Genomic DNA, 21055 nt, shown 5'->3' on the forward strand with positions numbered 1-21055 from the left:
TCCTAAACGCGTTGCTTTGTCCAAAGAAAGTAGCGATAATAAAATGTAGTGCCCATAAAAAATCACCGATAAAGTGGGTCAGGGAAATGCCTTTGCGGACAGTATAGCGAGACAAACGGCTATGTCTCGAACTGACTCCCCATGTACGTGACACAATCACAGGCTGAGCGATGGTATGATGCTAGAGCAGAGATACTAGATATTCAGAAATCAGCTACTGAATCAGAACTTGCGGCATGGGCAGCAGATGGGGTGCTAGATGATGAAGGGTGTTGGAGAAGCAAGGACATGGAGAGATGGAAATTACCTGCAGCGTACTTGCAAGCGATGGTCCAGATGACACATGGGTTGGCGCATGTGGGGGCTCTTGCAATCACTCGACTGTTAACACGAGTCTGGGAGCATCCCGAGATTGGAAATACTGCCAAGAGAGTAGTGCAGACCTGCCTGATATGTTTGCAGCACAATCCTGCAAAGGGGACCCATACTCCGAAAGGAGGGTTCGTTCCACCTTCTGCACCATTCGAGGTACTCCAGATGGATTATATCCAGCTTGAGCGTTGTAACAACCTGAAGTATGTTTTAGTGGTGGTATGTGCTTTTAGCAAATGGGTTGAGGCTTTCCCCACGAAAGACAATACAGCTCTGACAACAGCTAAGGTGTTGCTTAAGGAGTTCTTCCCTCGATTTGGAGTTTGCAAATTCTTGTGGAGCGATAATGGGCCTAATTTCGTTGGGAAAATTGTGGAGTATGTGTTGAAGGGCTTGGGAATTCAGCAGAAGTTTCATGCTGTATTCCACCCTCAGTCAGCAGGTCTTGTTGAGCGGTATAATGCCACGTTGAAACTAAAACTGGCTAAAATTGTGGCGTCTACGACATTGAAGTGGCCGGATGCCTTACCGCTAGCATTGCTCTCTCTTAGATCAGTGCCCCACTCGAGAACTGGCCTCACACCGTATGAGGTGGTGTTTGGAAGGCCTATGAATATTTGGGGAGTGCCCAAGCCGCGATTGATACATGATGTGCCTTGTATAATGATGAACGATTATTTGGCACGATTAACAAATGATTTGCTTTCCATTCATCAACAGGTTCGAGAAGCGCTCCCTGACAACTCTACTGGAGAGGCCCACGATCTTCACCCTGGCGACTTTGTGATGATAAAATCGTTTGAGAGGGCGAACAGCTTGGAACCGAGGTGGCGTGGCCCTGAGCAGGTCCTCTTGGCGACTCGAACAGCTGTACGAGTGACCAACAGAAAGCGGTGGGTGCACTCAACCCACTGCCGTCGTGTCTCTCCTGATCTGGTGAATCCTGCTGTGTTGACCGACTACAAGGAGATTTTGGAGCAAGAAAAGAGCCCAGCTGTGACATCGGCCGAAGTTGAGGGAGCCTTCCCGGACCACACTGTTTCTGGACGAGAGCGCTATAATCTGCGGCCACGATAAGAAGAATTTTTTTTTTGGTTTTCGAGACTGGTTGGTTACCGCTCTGGGGTTTGTGAAACGGAAGCCGGGAATCTCAAGGGGGGGGGATCAGTTCTGCCAAGAGTAGCGACACCCGTCTTGACCCCGGAGAAGAAAACAACGGCTACCTCGGAGCTCGGAGCTCAGCACCGTATTTTTTTTTTTTAGGTATATACATATGTACATTTGAGACTTTGCGAACTTTTGAACTATTTGAGACATTAAGAACTTTTGAACTATGGCGTCTTCTGCATCACGAGACAAAAGAATACTTGGTGCCATCCTTTTTTTCTTGACAATTGTGGTAATAGCGGGAATAGCTTGGGTAGTTGAACTTGTGGTGCCTGCACGTGAACATTTGCTGCCGACTACCCCGGCTCCATCTGAACATTTCCACTTTACCTTGCCTTACCATGAAGAGCGACATCGACAGACTTATTTGAACAATAGTTTTATTCAGATCCTGCATCATACGCATAACATGACAAATATGTCTAATTGTTGGGTGTGCGGGATGTTGCCTGGGCACCAGAAGAAGGGGGCACTCCACTCATTCCACTCCCGTTCTCACATAATGGATCCTGCAATGCCTGGTACACTCTTCTCTTCACTTTGAGATGGCCAACAAAAGGGGGGGTGCTTTTCCGTTTGAATAAAATTTGCTACCATGACCGGGATGGGTATCCACGAGCTGAGGGTACTCGATTTGAATGGGAGGAGTACCGCCCCGATAATGCATCCGCCCCACGTGTTTACAGCAACCAGAGGAATATCAATGTATCCAGCTCACATGTTATTAATGTTATTGCCACTAAAGCTGATTTGTGTATACGCAATAAAGGTACAATTGCGGTGGGGAAAAGTGAATGCAACACTACACTTACATTTGACAGCCCAAATGGCATATCGTTTGTAGCATCTCGCAATACTTATTTTATTTGTGGAACGAAGGGTTATCATCAGCTCCCGTTGGGATGGTTAGGCACTTGTTATGTATCATTTGTATTGCCCCCTGTATTCATCGCCCCGCCAATGTATCATAATGATTATGTCCTTTATCACGATTTCGTGTTGAATCGTGTTAAGCGTACTGTCGTTTTAGATGAAATAGATCAGACTGATACTGCTTTACAACAATATGTGGACTTCAATTTGGGACTGTTTTCCTTTGTGGGGGCTGCTTTGAATAGTCAGAAAATACGACGACTGACCCGTGTTGTTGAGGCTGTAGACAATGATACTGCTATTGCCCTAGGAAATATTACTGAAGAACTTCAGATTTCTAGGATTGTTACGCTCCAGAATAGAATGGTTCTAGATGTGGTTCTAGCTGACCGTGGGGGGGCATGTAGAATCATCAGAAGTAGCTGGTGTGTATACGTACCAGATAATTCACCATCTGTTTATGATGCTATTTCGAAATTGCACAAGATAGCTGCCGAAATACACCCGGATAATGGAACTTGGACTCTTTCAGGGTGGTTCTGGTCAATGCTTACCACTTGGGGTTGGAAACTGCTAACGATTCTATGTATTTTTGTTGGGATATTGTTTTCCGTATGTTTATGTATACAATGTGGCCCAGCCTTATGTTCCATGTGTTTATCGGCTTGCATACCATCAAGACGAGCTCTTGCTCACGATAAAATGATGCTTCATAAACAAGTAGCTCAAATAATGCTAATTGATATTGAAGATGAACACCCTGATTATGTTCACTATGAGGTAGCTTCAGCTAAACGCTAAAAGGGTCGTCTGTCGTAATTTGACAATGGCCGGGTTAGCGCTTAGCTGTGCTACACGTTTTCCAGCTATTACTTGGCTATGCTTGGAAACGCCATCTTGTGTGTTACGGCGGCCATCTTAGATCATGAGCGGCCTCGTGGCCAGCGTGCCCTTTAGTCCGTTGTCCGTGCCACTGACTAACGGTCAAGCCTGTGCATGCGCAGTCCCAACTGACCAGTCGTCCCTCAGGAATGTGCCGCCAAACTGACCAGCGGGGTTGTAACCCCTCCAATGAGCTGGCTGTGTTCCAAAAATGACCATATATGTACATAACGCTCTGTAACTCTGTACTGCCTATCTTTTTATTACCTGCAAATTGTATAAAAGAACGGGTCACACCGATGTTCGGGGTGATACTTCTTGCATTGCCGAAGGGTGCTGTAGGAATGTACCACCACCCCATGGGGTCTTAATAAACTTGTTCTTTGTACTTTTCAGTTTCCGTACCAACAGTTCTTTCAGTGTAAGTGGGTTATCAACGGAGCATGTAGGCCTTGGGAACCCGATACCACAAATCTGCTCTGCACAGCCCAGTGCAGGGGTGGAGTTTGCCGTCTTTCATGCAATACATTTATGAGAAAATGAGACCGGGAGCATCAATGTCTATTTAAAGATGAACCAAGCACCAGGTCTCATAGCTCTTACAACCTGCCCACGTGCTTGGGATAACTTTCTAGAAGTGGCTGGAATGATGGGACAGAGCGAGGGTGCCCTGTTGCCACCTTAAAGTGACCGAAAAATGCTAATTGCTCAGCTAAATTCTCGATTTTCATACCACACAAAATATGTGAAGGTTAAAAAAAAGTCAGACAAGATATAGGCAGCAAGATACAGGCAGACCACATTGCGTTCTGCAGGCGTAATAGCTCATACACTATGGCAGTCTCTGGGTGTGTGTATGGCTCTGGGTGTGTGTATGGCTCTGGGTGTGTGTGTGGCTCTGGGTGTGTGTGTGGCTCTGGGTGGGTGGGTGTGTGTGTGTGGGGGGGGGCTCTGGGTGGGTGTGTGTGTGTGTGTGGCTCTGGGTGTGTGTGGCTCTGGGTGTGTGTGGCTGGCTCTGGGTGTGTGTGGCTGGCTCTGGGTGTATGCATGTGGCTCTGGGTGTGTGTGTGTGGTACTAATTGCTGTCTGCTGAGCTCGTCCGTAGGGTACAATAGGTCTCACATTTGCGAGAGGTTAAGCTAATGGCAATGTAAATGGCAATGCCATTTATTTATCTGTTTTCAAAACCAACACATAAATACACATTTTGTCATTTACAATGCCAATAGCTCTAACTTTTCCAAAGGCGAAACCATTGCATTGTAAATGCTTGTTTTCTGTGGTATTTGCACTATTATTAATTCTTAAGCACCAGCACTTTGTTTCCGGTTCGATTGTACTGTATTGCATTTGCACTTTATGCTCGAATTTTGCGGATGTTGCACATTGCTTGTATTTGAAAATGTATATATATAGTTTTATTAACATTGACTGCTCCCGGCGTTAAAGTATTCAAAAATCCTCCCTTTTATTCAGCTTTTAATAGTAGAAGCTTTTAAATATTTTGTATTCATCTCCATTGTTCAAATTGTCCATATATGTATTGTACCTTAACTATGCTCTGCTCAATAAAAATGTATTAATAAAAAAAAACTGGTTCTAGTATAATAATGATAAATAAATATAATACTCAAGTTTGCCGAACTGATACTTGCATCAAGAGGAGCAAGCAGTGGCGGTTGGGGAAGACAAAGTGGTGAGGCATGATAAAATAATGTTTTCTGAGTGATAGGAAAAGTAATAAAGGGGGGGGGGTCTGCCTCAGAGAATTTCTTTTAAAAAATTAGGGTTAATGGTAAATTTTCCAATGGAATTACTAAAATAATAAAAGCACAATGGGCTTTACAGGCATTTCTAAAGATTTGCCAAAGAAGCCTGTCAGCCCCAGAGCAGCAGGCACCAGGTAAGAGACCTGCATGTGGAAAAATGAAACTGACGCTTAATGGAGCAGGCATAGATCAGAGTTAACAAATGCCAAAAGGTCCACCTATAAATTGTTGTCTAGGTTTATTAACATTTTATGAGAAAAGGTAAACTATCACAGGAGGCCAATTAAAAAATATAACTTTGTTTTGCAAGAGGCGAAATAAAACATCAAATAAAAAAAGAGGAAAATGAAAGAATGTATGAGATTTAAGGGCATCAGCCGCATTGCAAATAAAATATGAAGAAGAGTTTGAAAATCAGCCAAAGTCACCCAACTTCTTTTCAGACGAAATGTGAAAAAATTGCCTGCAAAATCTCAGGGACAATTCACAAAGGTAAACTTAGAACTGACGTCCAAGTTTAGACGTCGGTTCTAAAGATAGACTTCAGGTCTAAGTTTACCTTTGCGAATCAGGCTCTTAGCTTTTGGGTGCTGTTGATTCCAGTCACCTTAAGGTGGCTTAACTGTAGTTGCAGATGAAGACTTTGGGCAATCAGAAAAGTGTTCTACAGTGCTCCACATAATAAGTATCAAGGTAACAAAGTATGGTATTACTGTAAAAAAACTGGCAAGTTCTGGGAAGGTGCTTTCTAGTGTGATGATAAATCGACTCAATGACGCACTCAAATCAACAACAGATGAACCCACAAGACTATATTATTAGCTGAATCTCAAGGACTTTAGAAGCATGGAAAACCCGATTGTCAAGAAACAAAAATATATTAGAATATTAGCAGCACTTCAGTGCTGTATGTTGGTAGCCATGCACGTTGCTATTAAAATTGATATGCAAGAGAATGTCATTGAAACTGCCACACACAAGGTCCTGCGACTAATACAGTCAGTGGGGAAAGGTCTGGAACTTAGCTTTAAGAAAATGTAAACTTTGCTATTGTTCAAACTACAAAAGAAAGCAAATATCGATTTATAAGCTCTCTCCAATCAAACATAAGTACTGTGCATGGTCAGAGCAGCACAATTTATATATGTTACAGTCAAAGTGTGAAATCCCGCATTCTATAAAATGCCTAGGTAATGTATAGAATGCCTGAAAATGCCTGGAAATCGAACGTCAAAGTATGAAATGATTGATATTTTATACATTGCCAAGGCATTGTATACTTTGCCGGATTGTCTGCCGGCAAAGTATATAATACGCTTAATCCTGCCAATTTATTCCGGCCCGACAATGTGTGAAATCCGGCATTCTATAGAATGGCTAGGTAATGTATAGAATGCCTGAAAATCGAACATTAAAGTATGAAATGATTGATATTTTATACATTGCCTAGGCATTGTATACTTTGCCGGATTGTCTGCCGGAAAAGTATATAACACACCTAATCCCAGAGACAGCACAAGTTATCAGCTAGCGAGGGGCAGAGGCAGCACAGGTTATCAGAAAGCGAGGGGCAGAGACAGCACAAGTTGCCAGCAAGCAAGGGGCACAGACAGCACAAGTAACCAGGCAAAGAGCAGGTGGCAGCCGTGCGGTGGTGTGGGGCGCGACCTGCCTGCAAGCAGGGTCAGAGGTCGTGTATAGCATCCGGCTGAGGTTCCACAGACGCTCTACTGTCACCCTTTCCCATGGTTCTTGTATCACCATGTCGGAAGGGAGTGTAGTGCCAAGACAGGAATCACGCCATGCTGACATGCAACGACGTTTCTGCGATGAATTATGTCAAGTAAGAGGCAATGCTGCTAAAAACAGTGTTTTCCTAACCGAAACCAGTTACAAAATGTTAGCGGACGATGTGAAAAAGGCTAAGACAACTATTAAGAAGGAACCACGGGACTATTGGCTGGTGAAACACTATGACGTAATGATGGTCGAGAATACGACTAAGTTGATCTATCCTGTTAAAGAAGGTACGAGTGCTATTCAGTTTTACGTCGCGGACTCAGAGTTATTTGACGTAATCCATAAGGCCCATTTGGCTATTGGTCATGGAGGACGGGACAGGATGTTGAAAGAACTTTCACCCAAGTATAAGAACATTACCCATCATGATGTTGAGCTGTACATTCACCTTTGTGAGCCTTGCCAGAAGAAGCACAAAGGTGTTGTGGTCAAGCCAATGGTTTTTTTCTGAATTCAACTCCCATTGTCAGGTCGATCTCATTGATTTTCAGTCCCATCCTGACAGAGAGTACAAGTTTATAATGGTGTACCAAGATCATCTCACTAAGTTTGTAGTTCTCAGGGCTCTGAAATCAAAGAGAGCGGAAGAAGTAGCCTACAAGCTCGTCAACATATTTACGTTGCTTGGTGCTCCAACGATTCTAAAGTCCGATAACGGCAGGGAATTTGCAAACAATATGATAAGCAGCCTAAAGGAGTATTGGCCCACCTTGAAGATCGTCCATGGTAAGCCGCGCCACTCACAAAGTCAGGGGAGCGTCGAAAGAGCTAATCAGGACATTGAAAATATGCTGTGTGTTTGGATGCAAGATGAAAAAACTAGCTGCTGGAGTGAGGGATTGCGGTTCATCCAACTTATGAAGAACAGAGCGTTTCATTCTGGGATTAAGAGGTCACCATACGAAGCTCTGTTCGGCTGCAAATCTAGAGTAGGTCTCTTGACGTCGTACCTGCCTGATGACGTTTTACAAGATGTAAAGGACTGAGGAAGAGCTCGAAAAAATAATAGAGAGCGTACAAACAGCACAACAGCAGGAAGAAAGATGAGATGAATCAATGCAAGAGGCACAGCTCCCTGCAGAAGACATAGCTGAGAATGCAATCCATTTTGGAGGAAACCAAAACAGTGAAGAAGCCATGGTTATCGAAGAGCCTTCCATTTCCGTGGTTGCCGAAAATCTTTCTCCTTCCGCTATCTGTTGCATCTACTTAAAAGAAACCAGCGGTGCTCATACATGTCGAAAGTGTGGCCGAAACGTTCATGCCATCTGTGGACATTCTCCTAAAGACGATGACGGCGACAAAGTAAAAGGTTATGGGGTTAGTATTTTGTGCAATGTTTGCATCAATATTGAGAAAACTATCCAAAGTAAAATGGAATCGAAATCAAACCTTGAGATTCAGGCAAAAAAAATGAAAAGGGACTCTGACAAAAAAATTCCTCCTGTGCCTTTGGGTGCCACTGTGCCAGTTCCGATTCCCGTCGTCGACAAAGGGCGGGGTGACTCACGCAATCTCTTGGCAGTTGTTATGAACGTGACGGAAGATGGATTTTACCGACTTGGAACTGCACAAGGAATCTTGAAGCAACTCTACGCCAGATCACAATTCACCGTATGTCCAAAGAACTTAATGAGAATTGAAGACGTTCCTAACCACAAAATACCTCTCCGATCTGCAGCTACTTCTCAGTCCACAGGAAGCGGCCAAGGATTCGTCAGGTGTATGTGCAAGACGAAATTCCAAAATATGAGATGCCTTTGTGTGAAAAAGAAAATTAAGTGCAATTCAAAATGTCACTCTAGCCTTCCCTGCTGCAACAAGTAGGTCATGCCAGTTCTGCTTTGTGTTTCACCGGTAACAATATTCTGTTCGCATTCTTCTTTAAGTCGTGAAATGTATGTACAAGATCAAAGTGCCAAAATAGAAAGTGTTTTTGTGCTGCAACAAGTAGGTCATGCCAGTTCTGCTTTGTGTTTTACCGGTAACAATAGTCTGATGTTTTTGTGTGAAGAATACAAGTGAGTACAATTCCATGTGTTACTCCGGCAATTCTTAGTGTAACAAGTACTTCAATCTCAGTTCTGCTTTCATTGTTTTCCGGTAATAATATCCTGTGCTTTATTTCGTAGTTTTGTTCTTTCAGTTTCAAATGCGTATTAATTAATCAAGGCTTCTCATCTTGTGCCCTTTTAACACTTTGCGTAAATGGTACTGGTCATTCTGTATAATGCCTAGGAATTGTATAGAATGCCTAGGAAAAGTATGTAAAATTTCCACAAAAAACTTACATTTCATAGTTTGCCAAAAACCATCAGGCATTCTAAACATTAACTAGGCATTCTATACAATACCGGGATTTCACACTTTGGCATATGTAAAATTAATATATATATATATATGTTACAGTCAAAGTGTTTCAAATGGCAGAGTACTTTCCTGATATGTTATGTTATGTTACGAGTTTGTTAAAGCGCAACAGCTGCCCCAGCAACGAGCGTCCCGGCGCTGAGAAACCACAGCATAACCTACTGAGAGGAGGGGGGGAGGCCGAAGGCTTAAGACAGTGGGAACAGATGGGTTTTAATTGCCTTACAGAAAGCGGACAGATTGTCTAGGCGGCGGATGATCGGGGTAAGGGAGTTCCAGAGTTTCGCACCCAAGACTCTGAAGGAACGACCCCCGACACGGCAGAGTTTTGTGCCGGGAATTACTACCAGGTGTTGACCTAGGGAGCGCAGATTGCGCTGGGGGGTGTAGGGTACTAAAAGCGGACGGAGGAGTTCAGGGCCATCTGTTTTGAGGATTTTAAAAGCAGTGGTGAGGGCCTTAAATTGGATTCTAGATTCCACCGGGAGCCAGTGGAGTCTTTGTATGGTGGCTCGAGCAGAGCATCTTCTTGGGAAGCCCACTATGGCCCTAGCCGCAGAATTCTGAATTTGTTGAAGCCTTGTTGTCTCTGCTTTGTTAGCGCCTAGCAGTAGGACGCTAACATAGTCCAACTGAGAAAGAATGATAGATTGGACTATGAGCTGACGTGTTTTGGGATCGAAGAAGCCAAGAATAGGGTTGAGGCTTCTAAGCAGGCCCACACACGTAGCAGCCACTCTTTTGGTGTGGGTTTGGTAGCTCAGCGAGGAGTCCAACCAAACTCCCAGGTTTTTTACCAAAATTTTAGGGGGAGGGATGGGGCCCAGCAAGGAAGGCCACCAGTGGTCGCTCCAACAACTGGGGTTCTTACCAAGGAGCAGCACCTCGGTTTTCCCTGCGTTCAACTGTAAGCAGTTACCAGACATCCAATGGGCGACTGCGGCCAGTCCATCCCTAAATCTCGTGGCAGAGGTTGAGGGGGCCTCAGTGAGGGAGATCACCAGCTGTGTGTCGTCGGCGTACGACACCAGCGTGAGGTCCCATTCTCTGGCCACTGCCGCGAGGGGCTGCACATAGAGGTTAAAAAGGGATGGACTGAGTGCCGAACCCTGCGGGACTCCCTGGCCGATAGAGTGAGACCGGGAGGTGAACGGGGGTGCTGAGACTCAGAAGGATCTGCCCGTCAAGAACGAGCGGAACCATTCGAGGGCCAGGTCACTAATCCCTATGTCTTCCAGGCGTTTCAGCTGGATGTTGTGGGAAACCGTGTCAAAGGCTGCGCTGAGATCGAGCAATATCAGCGCAGCCCTTTGACCGGCATCTAATACTTTAGAAGGATAGAAGGGCGGACTCCGTACTATGCCCTGGCCCTGGCCTGAACCCGTTCTGGGAGGGGTCCAAGATGTTATTTTGGGCCATATGGTCTGATAGTACGGTGTTAGCATGGGCTTCTGCTAGTTTAGACACCCAGGGGAGCAGTGAGATGGGCCTATAGTTCTCCGGCTTTGTGGGGTCTAGGGTCGGCTTTTTGATGATGGGGGTGACCCATGCTTGTTTCCAGCAAGTTGGGACCATTGCCGAGGAAAAGGAGAGGTTGAGAAGCGTGGCCAGAGATGGAAGAAAGAAGTCCAGCGCCTCTAGAAAATGAGCCGGTCTCATGGGATCTGAGGGGGCGCCGGATTTAACCTTTCTACAGAGTTTGACTAGATCCCCATGGGAGATTTCAGGTAGGCATGAAAGTCTGGTGCCTTTAAAGGGAGAGTCGGAGGAACTAATGAAGTCAGAAGGGTTCTGTGAGAAGGTATTATAGATTTTCCTTACCTTTTCAATAAAAAAGGTGGCGAGGTCCTTACACTGCTGTGTGGAAGAGATACACGAGGCGGGATTGCCACAGTTTTGCAGTTTTTGAACCAATGTAAAAATGGTTTTAGTAGGGTTGGAGCTGGAGTCAATTTCTTTGGCATAGAAGGATGCGCGGGCCGCGCGTATGGCTTTATGGTATAGTTTTAGTTTGGACAGGTAGAGAGCTTTGTCCCTGTCCTTATAATCCTTTCTCCAGTTACGTTCGGCTATTTTGCATTCCTTTCTTAGGAGTTTCAGATTTTCATTATACCATGGGTTAGAGGGGGTGCTGCGTTATCTAGTCCATTTGGCTGGTATGAGGGTGTCGAGTCCTTTAATGATCCAGTCCTGAAAGGAGGCATAGGACTTATTAATATCATTGGTGGTTTCGAAGTTGAGTTCTCCTAGGGTAGCAAAGAGATCCTTATTTTGGAGTTTGTGCCATGGCCGTTTAAGACAGGAGGGAGGCGGGTCTTTATTGGGCTGGATGTCGGCCGATATCACAAATTTAATGAGAAAGTGGTCGGTCCAACCCATGGGTTTGGGTGGATCAGCTCTGGCCTCCGGGATATTGATAAAAACAGGGTCGAGTAGGTGACCTGCAGAGTGCGTGGTGGACTGGATAAGAGGGATCAACTGTAGGGCTGTTAGGTCCGCCAGGAGGTTTCTGATAGTGGGATCGAGGTGGAGTCAAAGTGGAGGTTAAGATCTCCCAGTATAGCTTGACCAGGATCACACAAGGGGTCAAGTGTGAAATCTAGGAATGGAAGCGGGACTCCTGCCACTACAAGCAAGAATATGCGACAACCTGGTACATCTGCCATGCTAACATCTTTCTAGTTGAATTTATTTGCTCAACGTTTCACCTGTCTCCCCCTCGAGTAGGTCTCATAAATCCAAATTCCAGTCTGAAGCCTTTGCTACATCCTTTCACAAGTGTGACGAAATGTGAAAGGGTGGAGTGACATGACTTAATTTACTGACTGACGTGTTACCCCTGACGCTTCAGGGCTTAAACCTGAAGCGCCAGGATTAAACTTCTCAAGCACGCTCTCAGTGGGCAGAGTGTAGTGTCAATGGCTGTTGCTTTATTGGACTAATGATGTCACAGACTCCAGGTCTGTGAGCTCCTAAGCCCGGCAGTTTTTGATTGACAGCCTGGTGAGATGGCTGCGCAGGTGCTCCAGATAACACATGAAGTGCGAACGAAGCAGATGAAGTTCGCACCAGCAGCCGGCTTTATGGCACTTTTTTAACTGGATGTTATAAAAGGTATTTTTAAAATAATTAGGGGGAAAGTAAGAAGGGGTTGCTCATAACAGCGAGCCTCGTCTGCTCCTAAGAAGAAGCCACCTTTGCCTCTACCTTTGTGGCGGTTACCACAATAGCAATAGCTGAAGTAGCCTCTTGTGGAGGTTTGCTGAGCTGGCTGATGAGGAAAGGATGTAGAGGCTTCAGGTTTTGGAGCCTCCACCATAAGCTGAGCTGCCAAAGGATTTCTGTGTCTTTCTTGATTGTCTCCAACATCACATCAACCTGTGGCCCAAAGAGATATTCCCTGTCTATGGGCATGTTGAAGAGAGGTTGTTGAACATCCGTCTAGAGGCCAGAGATAGTGAGCCAGGCGTGTCAGCGGAGGAGCGTTCTTGTTTTAATGCCCTGAGCAGCCATGTCAGCCACATCTAAGGCACATCTAATGGTGGTGTTTGAGATAAGCTTGCCCTCTGAGACTAGCTAATGCCCTCCCTTATGGTGCTCCTCTGGAAGATGTTGGAGGAACTCCTCCATCTGGGTTCAGTGGACCCAGTCCTACCTGGAGAGCAGGCAGATGGAGTTGGCGATGCACCAATGATTGACGGACTTAGCTGCGATGCACCTGCCAACATCGTCTATGCACTTGCTATCTTTATCTGGCAGATAAACAATGAGGGCGGTATGCACTACCAGGGAATTGGGAGGAGTTAGCCCCTAATGTAGAGGGCGTCTGATGGTGAAGCTGTATACTTCTTATCGGCTCGGGGGCGATTAATCAAGGTTTAACGATGTCAGTAGCAGATTTGAGCATTCCCTTTAACATGGGCAGGAACTGCATGGAACGGTGGGCAGAGGAAAGAGTTAGGAAGAGGAGGTCTTCTTCAACTGGTATCTTGTGCATGACGAACCCTATGGTATGAAGCAGTCCTGCCTAGGACCTCATGGTAGGAGGTAGAGTTGTCTGGAGGGGCGGGCCTGACGGGGTAGTTCAGGATCTGTATCCCCACGGGGATCCTCAATATAAGAATCCCATTGGTCTCCTTGTGGTGGTATGTCATATAGTTCCCACCCGCCAGATTTGTCCAGGTTGGAATGTGGTGACCCCTGTGCTGTATAAGAAAGTGGGTCAGGTTAAGAAGAAGGTAGGGATGGTGATACCGGTGGCCTGGGTGAAGTGGTGGAGGGAACATGCAGCAGAGACTCAGGAGGAGGACTGATGGCCAAGTCTTACTTCTTCTGCTGCTTGGGTGGTGGTAGGAGCTCCAGAGCTTCTTTGAAGGCTGAGTGCTTGATTCCAGAGGCTGTGTAAGAATTCGGCTAGTCTGAGGTTGGATGAGAATGTGTCTCTGATGAGCATTAAGTTTATCCTGCAGTTTTTGACGGACTGGTTCGATGGGCCAGACCATCGATTTTTTTGTTGGCACTGAATGTTACGTGCCAATTTGAGTTTCACCTCCAACGGTTTCGGATCCGAAGGTCGTGTGGGCACTAACGGGGAGCGGGTGTTGCAAAAAGGGTTGGCTTCAGAATCATCTTTGGTGCCGAGCTAAAGCTGGGCATGGAATCTAAAGTGGACGTCAGTGACGTCCATGGCCCAAAGACAGTGTTTGCCCAGGGGCCTGTGTGTGTTGAAGGTCGGAGTGCAAGCGGTGTAGAGGGGGAAGAGGAGCGCGAGCTGTACTCATGACCAGTTGTGCCAGCAGGAGGTCTTGGATCTCAAAGTCGTACCCAGAGCTGGCATAGGGCGAGAAAGCCTCCTCGCTGCGGCCGATGACTCTGGATGATGTTACCCTTGGAGGGTTTGGGTGTCGAAGAGAACTGTGGCGTCTTTGCCGCTCATTCACGACATTTCAAGTCAATGGCCTGTCAGTCTCAAAGAGTCTTTTTCGACTGGAAGGGTCTGCAGGCGTGGCAGGATGCCTCATTGTGCTCGGGTTAAGAGGCAAAGGTTACAGACCTGGGGGAGTTTGGCCAAGGGGTATTTTGCATGACACCGGTGGCAGTTTCAAAAGAGCGTACATTTCATCACAGGCAAGGCATTGTGAGAGCACAACAAGCAGAAGGACAAATGGCAGGGCCCCACAAGGGACTGAAGTTCACCAGAGGTCTGCCTTGGGCAAAACACAGCCATTGACGCGATATGATTCAAGGGGAACGTGACCGTGAAGGCTGAAAAGAACACCGCAATGGTTTCTTCCTTCCTTTTTTTGCTTCTTTCTTGCCTTCTTTCTCAAAGGCGAGGTTAGCAGCCAATGCCAGAATGATGGCTTTTTATATGTAAGCATTAGCCAAGGCCTTTTGATGTTACTAAAAGAAAGTATAACATAGTTGCTTAAAAGAGCTTTCAGACGTACTTTATCCATTAGTCTGTGATTGTGTCATTCTCGTTTTAATTCCAACTACTTCAGCATGCATCAAGGGGCAATGTTAGCCCACTTCAGCCATTGACTGGCTTCACTATGAATTACGGCATGCTGCCCTTTCACTAGGAATAACAACGACACAGGGCCGTGACTCCTAACCAGCAAGGCTGAGTCCAAACTATCAAACAACTGCCAATACTGGGTATTGTTCAAATGATTTTAGTCTGACCTATATGAAACAAACATAGAGGTCCATTTTTCTGTTTACATCACTAGTTTATTTATTTATTTGAGCACTAGTGGAAATTTTTCTTTTGGTTATATTTTCATTAGAAACCAATGTTTGGTGTATAAACACGAAATCAGTACAATGACATATTTACAAATAATACAAAAAACTATTTGTCAATGGTTAAATCACACATCCAAACTTGCACACTGGCCAAAATACATTCATTCATCTACATTCATCCAACAAAAAAAAAACAGTACAAATCCTAAAGGTCTAATGTCAAAAAAATAGACATAAATCTTATATCAATTTCTGAAAATTTACATATATACAATATTCACAATTTTACATTTTTTTTTTTAAATATTTCCACCTTCTTTTGTTGAATCTATTTAAACAAATATATTTCAATTTTTTGACAAAATGACCACACAACCGGTCCTTTCACTAGGGGCACACCCACACACAAGGCAGTTCCCATCAGAGCCCGGTGTACCATGGTAATGTGAACTTTTTTTAGACCAGAAAAACACTTTTGACTTTAGCCATTGTTTTTTTTTCTTTAGATTCGACGAGGGCCAGTCAGCTTCCTGAACAATACATTTTTGCAAAAACCATGACAAAACAAGAATTGCCAAAAGCTGGAGGTCAATGCCAGACCTATTAGCTTTGCCAATGCTCGTTAAATTAGGACTGGTTGCAGTCTCCATGTATGGTAGCTTATTTTGCTATTTCCCCAGCATTCCTGTTAAAGTTTCACAAGTGAGAATAGCAATATACTGGTGTGTTGTCTTGTGCCCTAGTACCCCATCGATCCTGATGCACAAATCTTAGAGCTCTGGTTTACAATGCGCGCTCCTCCAAATGTCCTGGACAACCAATGGAAGGAAGTATTTAGAAGGCCCATCACTTTATGACGATTGTGACAAACACAGAGCAATGACAGTAAGGCACCCATTTTGTTTAGTGCAGCTGGCACTTGCGTTTGTGGTCTTATACATAACTTGATGATTGATATCTGTGCCCACATTGCCCACCAATATCACAACCACAAGCATTTAAAAGTATTCTGACACATTTATACAGACACACAAGATGAGTTACAATACTATTTTCATACACAATAAATCTGTCACTGTTAACGAATTGCTAAGTAGATTAGAAAAGGTGTATTGTTGGAATATCTGTTTTAGCTGATTTTAGAGAGGTAATGAGGAAAGATCTCGTTGCACTATTTGGCCTTGCCCTAATTTTATTTCACTTCTGAACCTCTTTATAGACTACCAATAAGTGACAGGGTTCACACTTTGAGAACAGACACAAGAGGTGCTAAACATGACAATTTTCAAAATGACAATAACAACATAAGCTAATATATGGCACAGTACTTACCTCTGCTAGATCCCTTATTGATTTATGGTCCACATCAAAGGTGTCAAGTCTCTGAAGATGAGGCATATGATACAAAACATGTGTAGCGTAATTACAGAGAAGGCACACAGGATTTGAGCTGTATTGTGGATCGTTTAGACCCAAATCCTTAAGGTTTGGCAACCTCGCTAAATTTGTTAGCTCCTGAAAGAAATACAATACATCTAATGAATTAAGAATACAACAGGACACGGATACAGAAACTTAAACTACCCATAAATAATTGAAATTTCTTCATACATGAAATATAATTAGCTAGTACAATTTGCTTTACAATCGCAGAATAAAAATAATTTAAAGAAATACGACTCAGGGTGATGTGTTAGTTTGAAAAAAAATAAGCATGAGTAGATATCAAAGTTAAAATTACACACACAATTGTACAAAAAAGGCGGGGACCTCACTTAAAATGCAGTCTCCCTGGAAAAAATCCTTCAATCTCACAATCTTCACAACCCTCTTTAAAACATATAATGGTTGAGCGAGTGGTAGCACATATCTTTTATACAATTTGGCCAGAGGAGGTTGGATGAGGTGAGATATTAGGGTTTCTTGCATAGCCTAGACTTATCTATACACTGTGTTAAGTATCCAATTAATGACAAGACGTTTTACTTCACCATAGCAAAAAGGCTTTGAAGTCTGAAGAAGGAAGACTAGCATGACTAGAGGGGCTCATTACAGGTGCTCTGGTAATAGTGATTCAGGCACAAACAGACGGGTTCTCTTGAATTGTGATTCCAAGAATTGTGGATTTACCCGTCTCCCAAAATGCTCTCTCAAGTATTTATTTTGACATGAAAAACCTGCTGAAACATGCGCGTGGAAACGGGACAGAAAGAGCTGCACATGTGGTAATAGGGTTCACAAACTCGATACTCTATGCTTTGCCCCTTTCCGAGCTGCTCATCTTGGGATGGTGCGCTAGTACCAACCTAGACAAATGCTGCACTCTATGGTATCACTTTTTCCCTGGGCATTACTACATCACTAAAATACGAGGAAGTCATAATTAGGTTTAAGTGGTAAAGCCCATCATAGGTAAAAAGAGGAGAGAAGTCCTTCAGGCACATCAAGAGGTAGAAGGCCAGTAGAAACAAGGAGGTCAGAAGAAATTAAATGATTGTGTGGTCAAACAGTTATTTGGCACCATCTGCCATTGAAAAGATCAAAAAGGGATTTTCAGATAGCACACATCTTTATTTGAGGATACTGCAGTCTATGTTCATGGGTCCAAAGCACCACGTCTGGTGCTGACTCTTCCTCCTCTGACCTGACCTTAAAGGAAGGCGCGCGGCAGCGACGCCGCTCCCGGGCCGTGCCCTCCCACTGCGAGGCTCGGGGAGCGTCAGATACCTTGCGCAGCTCTGGCGCCATTGACCAGGGAGATCTGCAGAAACCCAAAAAGAAAGGAGAAGGTAAGCGTTTAAAAATTAAATATGAATGGAGATGGGGAATCAGAGGGAGAGCCCTCTCAGCCTACTATCGCGGCACCTGATTGAGGGAAGACCTGTGGCCGCATAGCTCGTGGCCGCCATGTTCTCCCCATGCTTTGGAGCTGTTCCATGGCTCATATCCCTCGGTGTGGTTCCCTGTTAACGAATGTGGGGAAGCGAGGACATGTCCCAACTACCGACAAGCTGTAGGCAATAAGGTTGTTCTAAAAGTAGACGGAGCCGCAGGGGATACCTCGTATCTGGTTTTGGCCCCTTTTACAGGCCTTCCTACATCTACACAAGCTATCTTAGCAGTTCCCACTCATTTCTTAGGCAACAGGTCTCCAGTAGAGGGTGTGGTAGGAGGCGAGATCTTACATCTTATGGAGAGGCGTAGAAATTCACAAGCCAGATCTTCCTTGCCCACAGGAAAAATCTGCAGGTACACACTTCGCACCAGGGGTGCGCAACCCATTTCCTTGCTAGGATTGATTGTTTTGGCACCCTCTCCTCCAGCGATTGGCCCTGGAAACACAACTAAGGGTCAGTTTAAATCACCCGAACACTCTGAAAAGGAGAAAGGACTGAGGGGGAGGGAGAGGGGGAGAGGACAATGCTCGCTGCAGCATGCAAGGGCCCCAGAAGCAGGACAGAGGAAAGAAGGTCATCCTATCAAACGTAAAGGTAACTCCATCGTTAAAATCTTTCCACAAGGACCTTGTTTCACCAGCCTACATACCTATTCAGCAGAGTATTCCCAGCAAATATAACTCTACTAGGTTGGAGGACAACATAAATCAACCTGAAGAGGTCATTTTGCCCACCGCCTCCCCTAGCCATTCAGCGTCCCAGCTCCCTAGTTCAGCTGACCGCAGGAGCCCTAGAGCAATCAGGCAACCTTCTATAATTACAGCAAATAGGTAAATTGGATTGAAGACACGGGACAAGGACAACCAGGATGAGCAGGTGAACCCCCCACAGTCTGATCCAGGCATTAATCAAGTACCGCAGACAGGCCCCAGAGACTTTGACCGATATTCTCTCAGCCCTTAAGTAAGAAATTAAGAATAGGTTCACAGTCTCTGAAATAAATCAGCAATTCAGACCTCCTGTGAGGCCCTAGCCCAGAAGCTGGAAGAAGTATCCATAAGAACTGATACCCTGGAGCAGGAAATCCCTAGAATAAAGCAGGCATTAGACACATCTTCTAAAGAGATGAGTCGATTAGTGAGGCTAAACAAATAAATGAGGGTCGATTTAGAACGCCTTGAGAATCACTCAAGAAGGAACAATCTAAGATTAATCAACGTCCCCGAAGGCTTAGAAGGATCGGACATCAAGCTCTTTGTGATTTCGTTTTTGCGAGACACAGCTTTAAAGAATCGACCAGATATCGACCTCTCCTGGGAGGTTCAGCGGGTCCATCTGGATCCTTTCAAGAGGAACCCTGTGAGGCAAAAGCCGAGGAAAATTGTAATCAATTTTCTTACGTACACCTCGAAAGAGGCGATCTTGTCCATAGCATTAAAGGAAGGTTCTGTCTGCTGGATCCTACTCTTTCTCGATAAGGTCCAACGTGTGTCACACTATTGCCTGGAAACTGGGAAATGGGGAAACGGATGAAGGAGTTGAAGAAACAGGGGGCTAAGGCAAAGTTAGCATTTCCAGCCTCGCTCTGTATAATGTGAAACAATCACTTGTATCTACACTGCTCAGTAAATGAGGTTGATGATCTGATTGCAGAAATCAAGAAGGGGGTAGGCACGTAGGGAGGCGGGGGAAAGAGGGACAATGGGGGCCCGATATAAATGTGTTTTTCTATACCCAATGATTGAAGATCATTAGGCTTTATGCCTAAAATAGCAGGGAGGGTTCTGTATGAGAGGGGGGGCGACAGTGGTTGGGCACGGGGTGGATGAGGGTGGGGCACGAGGTGGGGAACAGTGGGAGAATTCTTTTTTTAAATCTTCTATCATGGCAGAAAGCGTTTTGTTTCATTAGGTATTAGTTTTGACAGTACTTAGGCCAAACATCCAGGACAATGGGAGTTATAGAGTTAGCATTCCTTTCACAGAATGTTAATGGTCTCAGGTGTAAGCGCAGGAGGAGACTGGTTGTGAAATATCTTGAGAAAAGTAAGGAGCAGATATGTCTGATTCAGGAAACCCACTTAGAGAACCTTGAGAGACGTGCCATTTTTCCTGGGTACCCCTGGATAGAGCATTATCTTGTCTCAGAGCAGACAGCACATTGTAAGGGTGTTGCTATATTGAATAAACAGGGGCAGGCTGCGTTATAAAATCTTCCAAAACTAATAAAACAGGGAGGTGGTTAATTGCTGTTTTAGATTTCAGAGAGACAGAGTTAGGCTATGCAGCTTTCTATGGCCCTAATATCGACAATCCCACTCATCTATCTAACCTCCAATGGAATTTGATGAAAATAGCAGCTCCTATAATAATAGGGGGGACTTCAATGTTTTACTTGACCCTCTGCTCGATAGGTCAAATAGCAGTTGTCACGATTATCTCCTCAGGTTCGTCAGACCCTAAATAACACGATGCATGACTTGGCACTATATGACGTATGAAGGGCTAAGAGGGGTGACAGCCAAGGCTTCACCTTTCATTGTAAAAAGCATGGGCATTTTTCAAGGTTCAATTATCTTCCCGCAGACAGATCAATTATAGAATCTATAACTACTATCAACCCTCTCCCGAGTCATATCTCAGACCATGCAGCGATCTGTGTCTACCGTGTAGGTTATAGCCTGCCATTTAGACCAAGATGGACTTTAAAGAGGGTAATTCTCATAGATTCAGAGATAGTGGAAGCACTCAAACAGGCATGTGTGGGTTATTTTGCGGTCAATATCGGTTCTATCTCCCTGGATACGGTATGGGACGCCTTTAAGGCTTTTATTAGGGGCACACTACATAGCCTCGCCTAATCTAAAAAATAAAGCGGAATCTTTAACTGTCAAAAGATGGAGGATAAAGTGGGCTCATTTGAGGCCAATCTACCCCGGGTACACTCAGGGCCAGCCAACATAAGGGCACAGGTACAGAAACTGCTGGAAGAGACACGTCAGGATTACAGTGTCAAGCTAGATCAAAAGTTATATGCTGAATGGTGAACCGGATCTATGCAGAATTTTGAGTATGGTGAAAAAGCGGGGGCACTGTTGGCTTGGAAGGCCAGGGTAGATCGGTCTAGGAATCATATCAGCCAACTAGTTGTGAATGAGAATGGAGACGTCTCCAA

General features: G+C 44.8%; 1 protein-coding gene across 1 annotated transcript in view; it reads right to left on the reverse strand.

Moving 5' to 3' along the window:
• The window catches only part of LRRC9 (leucine rich repeat containing 9), a 719638-nt gene that overhangs the window by 523682 nt on the left and 174901 nt on the right, over positions 1-21055 (reverse strand). The window contains exon 7 of the mRNA XM_086937964.1: positions 16317-16499. Within this exon, the coding sequence (XP_086794090.1) occupies positions 16317-16499 (183 nt within the window). The remainder of the gene's footprint in view (positions 1-16316; positions 16500-21055) is intronic.

The sequence above is a fragment of the Lissotriton vulgaris genome, chromosome 9, assembly GCF_964263255.1.
Source record: "Lissotriton vulgaris chromosome 9, aLisVul1.2, whole genome shotgun sequence".
In the NCBI taxonomy this organism is placed as follows: Eukaryota; Metazoa; Chordata; class Amphibia; order Caudata; family Salamandridae; genus Lissotriton; species Lissotriton vulgaris.